The sequence below is a fragment of the Zonotrichia leucophrys genome, chromosome 7 (genome assembly GCF_028769735.1).
Source record: "Zonotrichia leucophrys gambelii isolate GWCS_2022_RI chromosome 7, RI_Zleu_2.0, whole genome shotgun sequence".
In the NCBI taxonomy this organism is placed as follows: Eukaryota; Metazoa; Chordata; class Aves; order Passeriformes; family Passerellidae; genus Zonotrichia; species Zonotrichia leucophrys.
Genome location: NC_088177.1, coordinates 23,853,160 through 23,871,598, shown reverse-complemented (window position 1 = coordinate 23,871,598; position 18,439 = coordinate 23,853,160). Strand labels below are relative to the sequence as shown.

General features: G+C 52.6%; 2 protein-coding genes across 2 annotated transcripts; one reads left to right on the top strand and one right to left on the bottom strand.

The window, feature by feature from the left end:
- Positions 1-1,961: 1,961 nt before the first annotated feature.
- Positions 1,962-4,987, bottom strand: EVX2 (even-skipped homeobox 2). The gene is made up of 3 exons (XM_064718862.1): positions 4,564-4,987; positions 3,160-3,410; positions 1,962-2,615 (listed from the first exon to the last, which is right to left on the bottom strand). The coding sequence occupies exons 1-3, from the start codon at positions 4,985-4,987 to the stop codon at positions 1,962-1,964; spliced, it is 1,329 nt and encodes a 442-aa protein (XP_064574932.1).
- A 7,785-nt stretch (positions 4,988-12,772) lies between these two features.
- HOXD13 (homeobox D13) lies at positions 12,773-14,476 on the top strand. The gene is made up of 2 exons (XM_064718831.1): positions 12,773-13,442; positions 14,226-14,476. The coding sequence occupies exons 1-2, from the start codon at positions 12,773-12,775 to the stop codon at positions 14,474-14,476; spliced, it is 921 nt and encodes a 306-aa protein (XP_064574901.1).
- Positions 14,477-18,439: the final 3,963 nt, after the last annotated feature.

The following is an 18,439-nucleotide window of genomic DNA, read 5'->3' as shown; positions in this document are numbered from 1 at the left end:
CAACGGACCTAACATAAAACGAATTTATGTTAATTTTACCAACCAGCGTCCTCATCGACCATTCAATAGACATATACCTATATTTTGGAAAAATGTAAACATTATTGCCAAAATCGTCGTATATACATCCCATACTTGTGTGATCATAACAAACGATTCCAACGATCGAAAAGGTTAAGCTGGTAAAAGAGTGCTACGTTTTGGTCTATTTTCTTTAGCATTAAATTATATTAATAAAAAATTTTAATGTAAACTCAGTGAACAACAGCTGGTATAATCGATATTTTTACATAAGTAGTCTTCCTATTCGTTCTTTACAAAAGGAGAAATTTGTGGGTATAGGTGTCTTCTACCGTGCTTTAAAGTTCTCTATCCAGAAAATGTACATGTCTTGTTAGGAATCTGCTCCAGAAGCCTAGGGATGTTTCTTCTTTGCCCTTACTTACCCCCGCCCAAGGAATCTGTTCCACTGGACAAAAAACACCAACCTATGATTTATGTTCACTGAAAAAAACAGCATAGCCTTTAAACTCATTTCCTGAAAATTCATTAATAGAATATGAAAAAATCCAGTGTCTTAAAAATAGAAGTATTCAGGACACTTAATCGAAATACATAATAGAGGGTTTTTTCTTTTTTTCTCTTTTTTTTTTTTTTTTTTTTTTTTTTGTTAGAGTGTAAGTGAGTGTGTGTGTGTATTCACAATCACACAGGGCCTAAACAAGCAATAGCAAGTTAGATGAGGGCTTCAACTCTTCAGAAAAATCTCATTATGTGAAGAGTGAAGTGGCTCTGTAGGGAGCATTATGGAAATATCTGGGTTTGATTTAATGAGGCTCTTCACATTGGTAGAATATCAACTTAACAGAGAAAAGTCTACCCGGGGTGTCCAAGTTACCAAAATGAAAATTGGCAATTGAGATGATAAGAAAGTGGCTTTCTTGTGCGAAATCACTTCAGGTAAGAGAGATAACATTAAATAACATACATTCTATGCACCAAGAACAATGTTTTATGTACCAAGTCTCTTATCTGTCTCTTCTAATGACTTCCCTTAGCGGGTTGTTAGTACTTGACAGCAGGTCTCTGTGCGGGGAACTTTTTTCCAATTCCACATTCAAAGGAGGTCCATCAGAGAACATGATTGGCAATTTTCGTCATAATCTGCACATTATTAGCATCAAAATTGACATGGCAGTAACACTGGTGGTTTTTGATGTGCCTTTCTTCAAGTTCAAGGAAGTCCCTCCAGTAGCAGTGGTTTGGTATAGCAGGTCTCAGTTACCCAGTGGTGGCTTTTCAGAGGCAAAGGCGCGATAGAGATGCGTGAGAAATAAATCCGAGAGCCGTTTTACCGAGAGAAGAAAAAGACGTCGAGAAAAATAATTAAATTTAGAAAAGTGTCTGTAAGGTAAATGCTTCAGGACTACAGCCTACACCTAGAGAGATTCAAGTATTTCCCAGATAGCGTGGATTATGGTAGTTAGAAAGCGTGATCTTAAAAAATGCCTCTCCCCATCCCGACAGTGCCACACTTCCCTTCTCGTTACTGGTCCAGTCGCGGCTGCCTCATCAGCTACGGCCTGTCGTACGGAAATACTCGAGACATTTCCCATTCACTCCAGCTCAAACCGAAATAATAATAATAATAAAATTAAAAATAATAAAATAAGGCCAGAAACACATTCCCTTCCGGCGGCTGCCCTCCCTGCCCCGCGGGCCCGGTTGCCTGCACCCCGCGAAGCCCGGCAGCGAGCACCGCGGGCCGCCTCCGCGGGGCGCGGGGGCGCGGGAGCCGCGGAGCGCCCTCCCCGCCGGTCCCGCGCCCCTCAGCGGCGGGGCGCTCAGCAATAAAAAAATAGACGGAACTTTTTGGCCGAACGCGGGGGCGCCCCCCACCCCGACCCCCCCCATCCCCCCGCGACTCCCTCTACAAAACGCCCCGGGCCGGGCCGGGGTAGTTATCTGGTGAGCGGCGCCTCCTCCCGCTGGTCCGGCGAGGCCACGGCGGCCTTGCTGAGCACGGCGGCCGAGTAGGGCAGGAAGCCGCTCTCGGAGCGCTGCCCCGCCGCCGTGCACGGGAACTCGGCAGCCGCGCCGCCCCGCGAGCCCAGCGCCGAGGCCGCCGCCGCAGCCGCCGCCGCCGTCTGGCTGCTGTGGCAGCTGAGGCAGGAGCAGGGCGCCGAGCCCCCCGGCGGCCCCGAGCCCGCCGCCGCCGCTGCCGCCGCCGCCGCCGCCGCCGCTGCCGAGGCGGCCGCGCTGCTGTTGAGGCCGGCGGCGGCAGGGCTCTGGTAGAGGCCGGGGTGTCGGAAGCTGCAGAGCAGCTCCGGGCGGGAGTAGGGGTGCGAGAGGGCGCGGAAAGTGTCCAGCGGGCGGATGGAGGTGGCGAAGGGCGCGGCGGCGGCGCCCGAGGCGGCAGCGGCGGCGGCGGCGGCCGTGACCCCGACGTGCGGGTAGTAGTGGAGCGGGACGTGGGAGTGGAAAGGGTAGGGCAGGCTGCCCGTGGCCGCCGCGTGGGTCATCATGTAGGTGTAGAAGCTGGGGTCGGCCGGGTGGGGCCAGGACATGGCCAGGCGCTGCCGCTTGTCCTTCATGCGCCGGTTCTGGAACCACACCTGCGGGGATACAAGCACAGCGCGGCCTCAGCTCCGCTCCACTCCGAGCCCTGCCGCACCCGTTCCCGCGGACACCGGCGGCCGCCCACCAAAACACATCGCCAAGGATTCTAGGCGACCCCTCTCCCTCCCCGAGCAATCTTCCGTGACCTTGCCCGAGGGGAGCTGCGGTACGGCCTTCCCTCTACTCGAGAGGGACCCATTCGATCCGAATAAATGTTTCCCTTCCAATCGTCCCGTCCTCCCCACTCAGGACTCTGTCTTCACGGTACTGACGCTCATTCATTCCCCCTACGTTTATTCTTCCCCTCTTCACTTTAGGAAATAGGCTAACGCGATAAAAACTGACGAGGAAAATAAAAACAACAGTAATGACAATAACTTTTTAAAAAGGAAATGAAAAGTGTTGGATGCAGAAAAGCAAACAAGCACGAGTGGCTCATATAGCTGCGGGCCCCGAGATCCTTCAGCCGGAGATCCCAGCCGGCCGCGGCCCGGGATGCTCGGGCAGCCGCGGCTCGGCGGGGCGCGGAACGCGGCGTACCTTGATGGTGGTTTCGGGGAGGTTGAGGGCGGCGGCCAGCTCGCAGCGCCGCGGCCGTGACACGTAGTTCTCGCGGTAAAACTCCTTCTCCAGGCGGGCGATCTGCTCCCGGGTGAAGGCGGTGCGGTAGCGGCGCACCTGGTCGGCCCCCGCCGCCGAGCCGCCCAGCGCGCCGCCGCTGTGCAGGCTACCGATCCCGGCGGCGGCGGGGGCGGCGGCGGCGCTCGGCGTCGGGCTGCTCTCGGCGTAGCCTGCGGGGCGAGGGCACGGTGTGAGAGCGGGACACTCGCTGGCCCCCCAGTCCTCCCGGCCAGGCCGGACCGGGCCCGCCACTCCCGCGCTCAAGGCCAGCTGTCATTCTTACAAATCCCCGCTGCTAACAGAATCGATAAATTTGGATCTGGAGGTTGTTTGTTGGTTATTGTTTGGTTGGTTGGTTGGGTTGGGGATTTTCAATCCTTCGTAACTGCTTTATTTTCAGATGGGGCGGGCTTGGAGACTGCAGGGCAGCCGTGCTCAGGGGAGAGCGGGCGAGGGCGAGGGCCCGGGCCGCGGCTCGGGGCCCGGGCTCGGCGCTAGCCTGCTCACCTTCCGCTGCCGTTCTTTAGTTTCGTTTGAGACATACAAAATAAAAGCACCCATAAAACCCCCCCTTTTTTTTTTCTCTAGGGTTACGTCGAGCATCCCTTCCTTTCTCTGGCACATTTGACCAAAAAGGCATGCACTGTGGAGCCCAGGAAATCCGCCGTTCATCTCCGTACACCTCCCCAGTAATAACAACCTCCATCTCCTGCAATAGTAACAACCACCGTCCATCACCGTGCCCCGCTAAGAACGGGGAAGGAGACGAGGCTGGTTCAAAACGCCTCTTTCAAGCAGAGGAAAAGTGAACAATGCCAAATTAGCCCGAGGTGGACACAGACAGCACGTTGCATATACACAGAGAAGGACACACACAGTCAAATGCGGGCAGTTTCCTCGCATTCCCCCCTCTCTCTCTCTCTCTAATTTAATCTATGTATATACACTCATATACAGCTCAAGAGACGCCGAGAGCTCCGAGAGCGAGGGGAAATACACGGAGAAAGCTTTGCCTAAATATAGGTGGGTGGATATTTGTGCCCACCTATATTCTGGATATATATCTACATATCAATGTATTTGGGCATGCACACACACACACACGAAGGCACCGGCACTGGAGCTGCCCGGACAGTGTATTTCGGCTATTGGGGTAGAGCAGTAATTGTAATAATATTTTACAGCCTGGAGCTCTGTCTTCGCGGAAGAGAGAGCGCCGATGCAGAGGCCGGCAACTTTGGCGGTGGCAGTGGGTTTCCTCTGGTTTTTAAAGCCGGTGGGCAAAGCGCGGGGCTTAGATGAAGATGATAAAGGAAGAGTTACCTTTGTTACTGTTTTCCTTCAGCTGGGAGGAAGTCAGGCTGGCCGGGGAGCGGAGCGCGGAGCATCCCACCTCCACATCACTGTTCATATCTGCCTCTTGAGCAACTTCGGAATAAAGGCTTATTTTCTTCCTGCTTTCCGACGGCGGGATTTCGGAGGAGACAGTGCTTTCGCTGCTCGGATGCTGGAGATTGAATAAAGTGTCTATTTCAAATTTGCCTTTGGCGGAGATGTCCCCTATAGCGCTGTGCAGGGAGGCGGCAGTCAGTCTCGGGCTGAGGCGACCACTGTGCGGAGAATTTTCAAGGGCCTCCAACACCGCATTTCCAGCTGAGTCTGACAAATTCGAGAGCCTTTTGCCAGCTGTAGGGCTGTGCAGCCCTCTCTCCATCAGGATCATCTCTTTTCTTATTCTTTCCATCATCTCAGCTTTATAAAAAATGTCAAAGTTGCAGGGCTGGTCCTGTACTAATGATGAGCTGCAGCAGGGGCTAATTCACATTCAGCCCGGCAAGTGTCTCTAAATATTATTATCTGTTTTTGAGGGAGGTGTAAAAATTGTGGGATGCCAAAGCGAGGGAATGACTGGTCAAAATGACCCATACATCCTTTCTAGCCCGAAATGTCATTCATCAAAAAGTGGTGCTCGTCATTAAGGTACGAATGACGCTGTTCGAATAATCATTTATTGTAACAGGTTTATAAGCAAATAAATACAAGCTCCTGTCAGTGGATAATGAAGGCGGCTTCAGAGCAGACAAATATATCCAGGTGGAAAGAAAGAAAGACAAGAAGTGAGGAGTAAAGCTCCTGTCCTTAGCTTGATCAGATCCTGCTTGAATTGCTCTGGGGTTTGGCCTCTGGGGTGGAATTGACAGTCTGATTAATAAAATGAGCTGTGCAACATTTCCCCCTTCATTTAGGTGCATCATTATGCTCTGATTTTTGTTTTGTTGCCTTTTAGGTCCTAATGATGCAGCTTCTTTCTCATTTGTCCTCGGACAGAACTACATGCTAAATATTAGATAATACTTTTCTTTATTATTATTTCTGAGGCGAATTTTAGATTACAAGGCAAGGAAATGATCAATAGGACCAGAGGATCGAGAAGCTCCTGCCGCTGATATCTCTTTACTTTTCCCTCCCATTTCCAGACCACTTTAGTACTTTTATTTAGGAATTTACACTGACACCCCCACGCACCCCCTCACACTCGCGATCCTTATGCCCAGACTTTACAAGTCTGCTGCCCGGATTCAAGCGTACCTACAGCAGCTACCTGGAGATTAAAATATTTGTTACAATGTAGTATATTACAACTCTATTATCTTTGTCTTCTTTGCGTCCTTAAATATGATCTCATTTTTACTTTCTATAATCCTGCTTATCCACGAAGCTAGCCCGGGATTTTTCTTCCCTCTGGGAAAATACTGACTGTTTTACGGTATGATAGGGGAAGGAAATAATGGAGAACATTAAATACATTCGTGATTTAAAACACTCCGTGGGCATCCATTTCATTCTCCCGGCAGGTTTCACTCCAGCCCTTTGCTTCTTTCCTCCCCACCACCAATAAAACCCAAGCATTTGAAAATTAAAAAACAATCATAGGATTAAATGATGGATGGGAGGTTATTGCCCACAGGCTCCGACCTATCAGGAACATCACCTCAGCACCCTCTCTCCAAAGTTACCTGTGGCTCAGTTAGCTCATCCCTCCACTCCTGGCCGCTGCCGCGGGGCGAAGCGTGGCCGCGCTGCTGGAGACACGGGCTGCCGCGCTCGGCAGACGTGACAGTCGGAAAGTCTCCCTTCAGCGGGAACTTTGCTAGTAATAATGACGCTGATGGCAACCATTTAAACGAAGATAAATCCTTTGTCGTTAGCATCTCTGGAGTGCCCTTCGATAGCTGTCCAACCTTTTTTCTGGCCGTGATTTTTTTCACCTACATCATCTAGTGTTTAGACCCTGGGAATAGGAGTTTCATCTCCAGGAGAAACACCCGAATGTTTCCTGTGATTAAACGCGGGTTTGATTTTTTTCTTTTTTCTTTTTTTTTTCTTTCTTTTTCCTTTTTTTTTTTTTTTTTTAATGAGAGCTGTTCCTGCTAATCTTGGTCACACGCATCTCCTAAGTTCTTGTGCTCTTGCGCATGATTCATAGTTAGAAAATGGGATAGTTGTCAGATTTTTTTTTTCAATTTCTTGTTAAAATCCCCCTAAACATTTCACCAAATATTTAAGAAACATTCTAGGCGTTGTTTGCAAAATCCAGCCTTCTATTAATAAGAGTTTTATGTCAACCCTTTGAAATGTGAATTTAGACTGCAGCGTGGTGTCCCGCGTTTTACAGCCCCCAGACCAGACAAGAGTCAATGTCAACTTTTCCTGGCCCGCGGGCGCGGCGGAGAGCGGGCCGGTGCGAGGGGAGAGCAGCGGTGGCACCGGCGGGGTCCGGGCCGGGCGGGAGCTGCGGCTCCGCGGGCGCTCCCGGAGGGACGGAGCGCATCCCTGGGAGCCCCCACTGGGCCCGCCCGGCTCCCGCTGCCCCGCCGGGCCCGGCTCCGCTGCAGGCGGCGGCGCGGAGGCGGAGCGGAAACCTGCGGCCGGGTTTATTGCTGTCGTTTGGCGCCCTCGTCTGTTTTCTTACATGCTGTAACGCGGCAAGCATCTTTCCCCCCGCTCTCTCGGAAACCGCAGCCGAGATACCACATCTCGGAGGCAATCGTGTATGCGCACCACCACAACCGGCACAGCTCTAGACTCAAAAAATGTTACTGCGCCACTAAAAAGGAGAGAACGGGTTTTATGTTATTTGGAGCGGATGAAAAAGACTATGTGAAAAGCCCCAATGTGAGAAAAATAAGTTACACTCAAGTGCGGCTATGAATGATCTTTACTAGGGTTATATTTTGCACCTTTAAAATAATACTGATTCCTTAGGTTATGTACAGAGTATCTTAAAATACAGCTAGATTCATATGCAAGAGTTATAAAATGTTATACAAGACGTTAATAATCTTCCACTAGGTAGAAGTGAAGTTACAAAACTGTTCCCTGCAATGCAGTTAATGTGTTCACCCCAGACCATCAACCCCCTAATAAACCAGTTGTCTGTTGTTTAAAATCCCAGAAAAGTAGAGGTATTTACTGCACTGATATTTATCTCTTTGCTTGTTGTTTGTGTGGGTCAGGGGAGTTTATATTTTGGGATTGTTATTTTGTTTAGCTATTTTTAAATTTTTTTGATTGTTGCTTTTCTTTTGTGGTGTTCCGTTGGGGGTTTTGTTTGGTTGGGGTTTTCTTTTTCCAAAAAGAACAGCACCGCCTACAAAATCTCTCAGAATGTTTGTAGTTGTTCAAAATCAATAGCTAAGCCTGAAAAACCACGGACATTGAAGAGACATTAGTGGGCAAAGAGGGAGGAAGTTACAGAGACCGCGGAGAAGCTGCCGAAATATGTGAGCTTTTGTTAGACTCTGTTTACTCAGTTGTTCTTGTAAGTTTAAATAGCTGCTTAGGCTTTTGGCCAGATTTTTACCTTGAAAGTTATTGCTGGAGGCATCAAAGAATATTTCAGTACTCATTTATTAAATCTTACCCGGAGAAAAGGGGTCACATAGTTTAATTGAACCGAAGTTTGTATTAAATGAGACAAACATCTCGGGCAACTTTTCACCGGTCGGAGGGTTCTTGGGAGGAAGACGAGAGGGAAAAAATGCTTCCCATCCCGCAGCGGGGCAGGCTGCCAGCAAGGCCCCGGGGCAGCGCGCAGGACACACCCGCGGTAGCGCATTGACTCGGGGTGGGAGAAGCGGCGGTGCGGTGCTCGGGGGGTGCGGTGGCCCTGGGGAGTGCGGGGGCGCGGGGAGCCGGTCCCGGCGGGGCGGCCCCGAGGGACCAGCGGCGCGGGGAGCGCTCGGCCCGCGGCGGCACCGGCGGCAGGCGCGGCGGCGACACCTGGCGGCGCCTCGGCGGCACTGCCGGCCCTGCCCGCTCTGCCCGGCCAGCTCTGCCCTGCCCAACCTGCCCTGCCTGCTCTGCTAGCTCTGTCCTGCCGGCTCTGCCCTGCCCAACCTGCCCTGCCTGCTCTACCCAACCTGCCCTGCCAGCTCTGCCCGGCCAGCTCTGCCCTGCCCAACCTGCCCTGCCTGCTCTGCCCTGCCAGCCCTGCTCTGCCCAACCTGCCCTGCCAGCTCTGCCCTGCCCGACCTGCCCTTCCTGCTCTGCCCTGCTAGTTCTGCCAGCCCTGCCCTGCCAGTCCTTCCCTGTCAGCCCTGCCCTGCCCTGCCTCGCCCTGCCAGCCCTGCCTTCCTATCCTGCCAGCCCTACCAGCCCTGCCCTTCCTTTGTGGCCCGCCGGAGGCCTCTCCTGCCCGTCTAACCCGCCCGCCCTGCCCGCCGGCCCTATCGGATGTGACCGCCGGCCCTGCCCTCCTTGTTGGCCGGTCCTGCCTGCAGGCGCTGCCACCCTTTGGTCCAGCCCTGCCCGCCCCTCTCACCCAGCCGGAGGCCGCCTGGCAGGGCAGCTCCAGCGGCTGTGCCGGTGTCTGAGAATGCAGTGGGCTCCTTCATGCCCAGCCCCGGCTGTCCCCTCTGCCTCAGGCCGCCATACCAGCGCATGGCCAGTCTCGGGGCTTGTTCAGTCTATATCGCTTGTGAAATGTCACTGGCGAGGGAAGGACACTTGCACAGCGTGTCCCCGAGTCCCGCGGGCCCTGCACACTGCCCCTCCCCGCGCTGCCAGGCAGAAACCCACGGGGCGCTAGACGAGTTCCCCCGTTCCATGGCTCTGAGTTCCGCAGTTCCATGGCTCTGAGTCTCACAGTTTCACAATTCCTCGGTGCCTTCTGAGGCTGCCTCTGCACACAGACCGGGTTCCACTCAAACGATAAAGCCCACGTCCGGTGGAGAAGGGTCTCGGCCGGTGGTTCAGTTTCGGCTGCAGCTACGGCTGGCTGCAGAGCCGGTCCAAGGTCAGGGTCCCGCGGTCCCGGCTCTGCTGCAGAGCGGCGGGGCAGGCAGAGAGCGGCCGGCCCCGGCCCGTGACCCCAGAGCTCAAGTTCAACGCCCGCAGTGCTCAGCGGCCCGCGGCCGCTGCACCGACACCGCACGGGGAGCCCCGAGAAAACTTTCTCCGTCTCGAAACGGATTATTTAAGGCTGAAGTAACTAAAGAAGTGAGAAGCTGTGGCATAGATCTGGAGGGGGAAATAGTTTAACAATTCTTTGCGTGTTGCTGTTCAATCTATTCGTTATCATAACTGGCTATTTCTTAAAGGCATGGGGGAAAATGAAAGTTCTTCAGTTCTGTTTAGCTATTAAAAATTCATACAAATTAAAAGGTAACAATGGAACGCAGTGGAAACGGGATAGAGTTTGAGAGACATATAAATCGAGTGATTTTGTTTGTGTTCTCTGTTTGTCCTGGACGAGAATTTTTTTATTATACAAAACACGAACATAAGAAGCAACTTCCTATCGACAAAATTGCTATCGGCAAATTCTGGAGAGGGAGGAGATAAAAAATCGGGGGGGATTCCTGTAAGAGATGGATACTAGACAGATACTAAAAGCCTGTGCTAAAAGTTTGAGTGGAATCCTAGCTGTATTAAATCATGGTGAATGCACTTGTCTAAACGAGATGATTTCAGGATTGTAAAAATTAAAAAGAAAAATCAACAAAAAAAACCAAACAAACCCACAAGCTTTTCTTCTGGGGGAGCACAAGCACGCTTGCAGCTTTGCTTTCTATCTCATGTATTCTGCGGATTCCCATGCAATGTGTCAATGGAAAATGCGACGCGACTCCTCGGGGCGCTGGCCACCCGCGGAAGCGCTGCCCAGAGAGGACAGGGACGGCCTGGCAGGTACAGGGACCCGGCCAGCGCGGCAAGTCCCCCTGCCCTGCCCGACACGGCTGAGCCCGGTGGGAGCTTCTCTCCCTGGGCAAAGGAAGCGCCGGGCTGTTCGGGGCCTCTGGACCGGGGGTGCTGGACCCATCCTGCTACTTGTAAACTGGGTGGGTGCTCTCCGAGCACCGACCTTTGCTCATGAGATCATTTATTCCTGTGTATAATATCCTGCCGTGCAAGGCAATGCTGTTTTCTACGCCCTTCACAAAGCAGCTCATTATAGAATTGAAGTTGTTGGTCATGAACCCGCCCAAAGAGTTTTTTGGTAAACCGAGGGGCTCTCGCTGGAGCAGAGGTCTCGGCAGGGCTGAAGACCGCTACGGGAGCCGCTGCGGCTGCACCGTGGTTTCCTTTGATGCAATCGACCTCAAAAATCTCCGAAACCCTGCCCTTTAGGTGTTCCTTTCTTTCGCGGCCTTATTTAAAGGTCCAGACATGAGATAAATTTTTACCGCATTTATTGAAAGAGGAAACACAACAGGACGTGGGAATACACATAGAAAGATGTCAGGAGAAATAAAGTCCTTCGTTTCTCTGGGCTTCTTTTAATAGCAAAGTTTTCGGTAGAAAGTTGCTTGCAGCCACATAAAAGGGTGAGAAAATTGTTCTTCGACAAAACTTCCTTCTAATTACGGAGCGTTTAATGGATTCGGCTTATAACCGAGAGAAACTTGTAATCACGCCTGGCTCACTCCTCAGCTGATTACGAAAGATTAATAGCAAATATGTGGTCAGAGCTAATGAACATGAACTCGTCTATGACATTCGGTTGATCCATAATTATGGGCACCCGTTTGTCATTCCAAACCTCCTTCCAGGGCTACCGCCGGCGATCATTAGACTGGGTACCAAGTCGGGCTGGGTGACGGGCGCTGCTGCGGGACCTGCGGCTGTCCCGCACAGCCCAGCGAGCGGGGACCCCGAGTCACCTGCCCGGGCAGCTAGGCACTGGCACCCCGAGCCCGCAGTGGTGCCGGCACAGAGCTTCACCTCCATGGCCGCTGCCTCCCCTCCCATGCTCCCGAGCCTCCGCAGGGACAGTAAACACAGCCCAGCTCTGGAGTTTTCAGCGGCGCGGAGTTTCCCTGTCCTTCCCCCCGACGCTGACACTTTTCCCAGCAACTTCTTGCCCTCCGCGCCCAAGAGAGAGCAAAGTGTGCAATACACAACTGCGGAGCGACTGGACTCGGTCCAGAGGGGTAGGGATTGGAGTTGTGGTTGAGGCTGTGGTTGGGGCTGGAGCTGGGAGTCGTCTTCGGAGCTTTCTCCATTTCCAGTACTTCGCGCTTCTGCATTTCCATTCCGACTCGGTGAGAGAGTCGAGGGAGACGACAGAAGGATTTGCCACCTTCTTGGGAAGTGACCACGAGAACAGCCGTCAGCGTAAGCAAACTCCTCGTTTTAACTAGGCTGCCTTACCACGACATGAGCTGACACTGCACGGGGAAAAGCCACATCTAATGAGTGCCAGGCTCACCATCTTGCTCTGCGCACAGCCCCGTGCATTTTCCTAGCCGGGAGCGATATCGGGGAGGGTTGAGGGGGGTAAGGGGGGGTGGGTAAAAGGAGGGTTCTCCCAGGGACCGACAGCTCAGTGAAGCCTGGGGACCCCTTTTCCCATAGAACAAAGCCCATTTACTCCATACATCGCCGGGAAGAAGGGAGGTGGGGAGGTTGGAATACAAAGACTGGGTTGGGGTTTTCCCCCTCTTGCAGAGGCAACAATGAACTGGAGAAGGTCTCGCTGTGGATCCGGTGAGACCCCTGTCCGTGGCTGTAAAAAAGGCCCCTGCCGGCGGCCTCAAAAGATCCACTGATACTCGGCTGGCCTTTTTGAAGCCGCGAGCAGGAGGAAGGGGGAGATGAGGCAACGGGGGCCTAGGTTGGTCCGGAGGGGCATCACCGCTGCTCGCCCGCCCAGTCTCCCCCCGCTGCAGCCCCTGGGCCGTGGCGGGGCGGGAGCGCGGCGGCGGGGCGGGGGTGGGAGCGGAGGGTGGGGGCGCCGTCGGTGCCGACCGGGGGGCTGCGAGGCGAAAGGGGCAGTGCGGGCAGCGGGAGGGTCACATGTTCCGACGGCAGCCTATGAGCAGCCCCCCGGCTGAGGCAAACTAATCTAGGGCCGGCCGCCCCCGCCCCGGTCCCCCCTCCCAACCTGGACTTCGTTTTTATAAACGTACCGCCAGGATCCAACCTGTTGGAGGCAAATAACCATCCGCACCATGCCCGGCCGGGGACCGAACCGCCGCCGCCGCCGCCCGCGATGTGCAAGGCCATGAGCAAAGCAGCGAGCTGGGACATGGACGGACTGCGCGGCGACAGCAGCGGCGGCGGCGGCGGCGGCAGCGGCGGCGGAGCCCCCGGGCAGTGCCGTAACTTTCTCTCCTCGCCCGTTTTCGGGGCGGCGCACACGGGCCGAGCGGCCGCCGCCGCCGCTGCCGCCGCCGCCGCCTCGGGTTTCGCCTACGCCGGCGGAGGGGAGCGCTCGGGGGCGGCGGCGAGGCCCGACCCCCCGACCAAGGACTGCCCGGGCTCCGCCACGCCGGCCGCCGCCCCCGCGCTGGGCTATGGGTATCACTTTGGCAATGGATACTATAGCTGCAGGATGTCCCACGGGGTCGGGATACAGCAAAACGCCCTGAAGTCTCCCCCCCACGCCTCCATTGGCGGCTTTCCTGTGGAAAAGTACATGGACGTCTCCAGCTTGACCAGCACGAGTGTCCCCGCCAATGAAGTCTCCTCCAGGGCAAAGGAAGTGTCCTTCTACCAGGGCTATACAACCCCCTACCAGCACGTTCCTGGGTACATAGACATGGTCTCAACGTTTGGCTCTGGGGAACCGAGACACGAAACATACATATCAATGGAGGGCTATCAGTCCTGGACTCTGGCTAATGGCTGGAATAGTCAGGTTTACTGTGCCAAAGATCAGACACAGAGCTCGCACTTCTGGAAATCGTCCTTTCCAGGTACGAGAGGGGGAGAAATGGTCTGAGCAGAACACCCCCGCGCCTCCTCCGCCTTCCCGTCCCCTCCCCGCCCCCGGGCTGCAGGGGCGGCCTGCCGAGCTGGACACGCTGCACAGACACGCATAGAGCAGGGTGGGGGCGGTGGATATTCTCTTTTTCTCACTCCCCCTTCGGCCCTCTACCCCCGAGAAAATCCTCACTCTCTGCTTTCCATGCCCGCGGGACTGACCCCGGAATCTCCAGCGCCAGGGCACCCGACCCCCGGGCTGCGAGCGCCGGGTGGCCCCGGGCTCCTTCTCCCGCTGCTTCCCTCCGTGGCCGGGTTTAGAGTCGCGTTTGAAGTTTGCAGGACTGTGGCTCGAAGGCTCGCTCTCCTCTGCCTCTGCGGCTGGCGACTGAGCCCGCGGCCCCAGAGCACTTAAGAGACCGCGAGCAGTGAGGGCGCAGAGGCACAAACCACATGCAAACAAATCCGGGGAACTCTCAGCAAAGCGATTTCTGTGTGCGCGCTGCCAGCAGCGAGCCGCTCTCAGCCCCCCAGCCAATGCCCCACCGCCCTGCATGCTCGGTTAGCGATGCATGCCTGAAAAGTGATGACAGTCCATCAAAGTTTTGGTGGGGCTTTACTAGAGTGCAAATAATGTGGCAGTGTAAATAATAATAAACTGTAAACAACCCGGCATTATTTATTTGCCCATGAAAACCAGTGCCCAACAAGTATCGGTTGAGCTTTAAAAGCCTGTAATAAAATTCTGATTTTTCACATAATGTCTTTTACAATAGGGGACGTTGCACTAAACCAACCCGATATGTGTGTCTACCGGCGCGGGAGGAAGAAGCGAGTGCCGTACACAAAATTGCAGCTTAAAGAACTCGAGAATGAATATGCCATTAACAAGTTCATTAACAAGGACAAGAGGCGAAGGATATCCGCAGCCACAAACCTGTCTGAGAGACAAGTTACCATTTGGTTTCAGAACAGGAGGGTGAAGGATAAGAAAATAGTCTCCAAACTGAAAGACAACGTATCCTGATACATTAATTGCGGACAGTGATGAAAATATACATTCAATTTACCACCAGCTAAAGACTTTTGAAAAGACTTGAAAATATATTTAATTTTTTTTTGTCCTTCCAGCGGTGGCGAAATTTCGGGAATTGTTTTCCGTGAAAGTCAGCGTTTTTCTCTCAGTGTAAGGGAGTGTTGACAAGTCTTGAATTGAATTATAGTTTCTTCTTTTTGAAAATAATAATAATAATAATAATAATAATAATATTTTCTGTTCTTCCCTCTAGGCCAGTATAAACGAATTTAAATATGTTGAATGGTAAAAGCTATAATTTCTTTTTAATTCTTAAGTCTTTGGGGGGTATTCTGTGATTTTTCTTTTTTTTTTTTTTCCTCTGAGCAACAGCCAGTGCCAGAAAGTGTCAGTTTTGATTTGGTATCGTAAACTTCAAAACACGCCGAGTGAAAAAAAAAAAAAAATCAATCGGAAATGCAAGAAAGCCGGAATACAGACCCGCGGCAGCACCCGGCTTCTGCCAAACTTGCCTGGCCCACTGGGACATGGAGAGAATTGAGTGAAGGGTTCCTGGCTGCAGCAGAGTTTTTAATTACTTTGTCGAGGAAGGGAGAACCTCCCCGAGCTGTTGCGGGGCGCAGAATGGCAGGCGCGTCCCGCCGCGCTCCCCGCTCCTGCGGGTTTGGGGTTGAGCTCGGGTTTGCGCGTTTTGTCCTCCACAGTTTCGCTTTCAGTGCGAGGAGCCCGCCCTGCCCTGCTGGAAAAGGAGCCCCGGCTGGAAAAGGAGCCTCGGCTGGACAAGGGAAGCTCTCGTGTCCCGCGCAAGGCTGAGCGCTCCGCGGAGGCGCAGATCGCGGAGCCCCGGGGCAGCGCTCGGGGCAGGATGGCTCGGGCAGCCCGGCCTGCAGCCAGGGGAGAGGCTGCCCTGCAGAGGTGTGTATGGACCTGCACAGACCTGGCGGGGAATGCCCGCTCTGCCCTGTTTGTCCGGACCAGCCCAAGGCTCTTCCACTTCCTAACGCCCAAAAACTCCTTGATGGACAAGCGAAGGTCACTGCTAGGTTTTAATTTACAAAACTAAACGGGTGTTTATGACAGAAGCAATAAATAAGGAAATTCAAAAGATGCCATAATTTATATGGGCCGAAAGGCTAAGATTTTGTCGATTTTTTTATTCTTTTAAACCTAGTGTGCATGTTATGATATACACAGGGTGTTCAGACACGCTAATCAACAACCAGGAGAGAGAAGCGGTATCCTCTCTGTTAACGTGCCTCATCTAATTATTAAAATGTGTTCCAAACGAGTATTATTTATTATAATATACTATTGCTCTAAACATTTTGATTAACCTTGTATGTGGTAAAACATGCGATAAATCTATTTCTCCATAAACGATTTAAAAAAAAATTGTCTTAAAGTCAGCTTTTACTTTGTGTTGGAAATACGATCTGAACTTCAAAACTGTTAATGATGTTGCAAATCTTTTCCTGAACCATCTTTAATAAAACTATTTCTTTTCCCTGTATATAAAAGAGAGACAGAAATTCGACTTCTTTTGCCGCAGGGGGTTTCATGGGCTCCAGGTCTGCCTGGAATCCTCTCAGGGACACAGGACGCCGTTCCTGGCAAATGAGAGGTAGATAGAAGGGCATTAAAGGATGAGGAAGAGCATCCGAGGGTGCCTCGTCGGCAGCAAAGGGTTTTAGTGAGAAGGAAATGCTGCCGGCAGAAGCGCAGGGCTGGGAAGCAGGCGAACGGCTGTGTGTGCCCTGTCCCCCCGAGCCCCGCTCCGCCTGCCCTCGGCCGCCCCTTTGTTCTCCCTTTCCAAAACGTCCCCGCACTCGCCGCTTCCCCGGGCCGGCCCGGAGCGGTGCCTCCGTTTTCTCCGCAGCCGCCTGGCTCCATCGGGAGGTTATCTTCCGCCTCCTCCGCCCTCTTCCTTCCCCTTTCTACTCCTCTCGCACGTTCATGGCGTTTGTTTTCCCTGAAAGGACGAAAAAAAGTCAATTTCTGGGCAGTTTAGATTTTATCGCAAAGCGCATTTTTGTTTAATTCTAGTATAGAAGGACAGTTGTGCCGCTCTTCATTTACGTGCCTGGAACAGCCCGATCTGCTGATGCAACCTTCTTTTCTCCGAATGTTTTAAATTCTTGTCTCCTGCCCCTTGGCACCCCCACTCATCCGCACACACTGCCATTAGTTCTGCAGAGGTTTCCTCCCCCCGAGCCTCCCTGCCGACGGACGGCCGGCCGGGCACTGCCAGAGCTGTTTTGTTTCCCGGCCGCGGAGCCATCGCAGGCTGCTCTCTTCCTCCTTCCAGGCTTAACCTTTGGCTCTGCCGGGCTCCGCGCTCTCGGAAGGCGCAGCTTGCCCAGCCAAGGCCGCCTTCCTCGGGCAGAATGAAACCCGAACTGTCTGGCAAATCGGTACCAGATGGAGAGGAGTCGCGTTTTAGTTTCCTAAGAACGGGCAGAATCATTAAGAAGCCAGCAGCTACCGGCAGGAGGAAGATGAAGCGCACATCTGCCCCCTTACCTACCGGCTGAAATTAGAAGGTGAAATTAAAAGGCTGAAATTAAGCCTAGAGCTGGGGCGTTGGTGAGCCTTGTTCAAAACCTCCTGGGCCGGGCTGCAGCCGCGCAGCCCCAGCAGCTCATGTTCAGAGAAAAGGCTGTGAAGGTTGCTCTGAAATGTAGCGCGCGTTATTGCCGATAATTAACATGTACCTCGACAAAGCGAATTGCAAATGCACAGCGGCGCAATGATGCATTGCTGGGCTCCTGTCAGGCAGCGCTGTTTCCCAGCCATGTCTGAGGCAATCCTGCCATCTCCTGGACAACCCCCGGCATAGGCAGGGGAAGCCTTTCCCCGGCTCCGAGCGCCGCGTTTCCGAGTGATAAACGAGCGAGGGAGGCTCGGTCACACGCAGAGCACCCTTCGTCTGTAAACGGGAGGACTGTGCCAGTGAAATTACAGCGTGTGGTCAGCTCTGATGTCCAGGCCTATCCGGACGCCTGGTTAAAAACCAGGGAAAAAAAAAAAAAAAAAAAAAAGAGCGGAAAAGAGGAAAGGAGAGTGTGAAGCAGGCCTCCGGGCCGCCCTGTTCCTCAGCGGTGATATTTCCTGTACAGACACAGGCGGGGGGACACCCGAGGCATTAACACGCCGCCCCCAAACCAGCAGCCGGCTGGGGCTGGAAAAAGCAGCACAAGCCCGTCCGAGGCTCTCCCTCCACTCCAGCCCGCTCCCCTCGGCTCCGAGGCCAGCCGCCTCTGGAACATGTTTCTCTAAATGTTTTTCCATGTAGATTTAAGCACTTTCCGTAACTGTGAGTGTCTCCAGTTATTTCAGGTTTTTATTATGTTATCTTTTTTTTCCCTTTCTTCTTAATTTTTTTGGTATTAATTAGCAATTACAAATGACTTGAATATTAATTGAAAGCTCTGTTTTCTCTAACCCCATAAAAGTTAGTTTGAAGTGTCACCTTTCTTTCCGGTAACTGGGAACTCACATCCATTCCTTGTGTTTATTGCAGACAAAAATATAGCCTTTGAACTGAATGTTCCTTTTCTCTTCCAAGAACCGAAAATCAGCTCTTTCATAAAAGGCGATTATGAAAAAAAAAAAAAATATTTCCCATCTTCTTAGGGAGCACAAAAGTTAGAATACAAGTCAGCTAATAAGAGGGAGATTCAATTGGTAGACATAATTCAAACAATAAAAATTAAAGGCAGTGGTCAGCAATATCCTCCAGCGGTGCTTGTGTGGTCCTGTGTGGTCTAGGAGAGAGCAATCATTTAAAGATTTTTTTCCAGGGCAATGAAATTACTGCAGAATTTCCCTCAATTTCCCATTAAACAGAAAGATGAATTTGATTAGGACAATGTCAAGAAGGGCAGCGTCTCTGATCTCGCCTTAGAAATAAAACCAAGATTAAAACAGTGATTAAGAGGATAATAACAGGGAAAA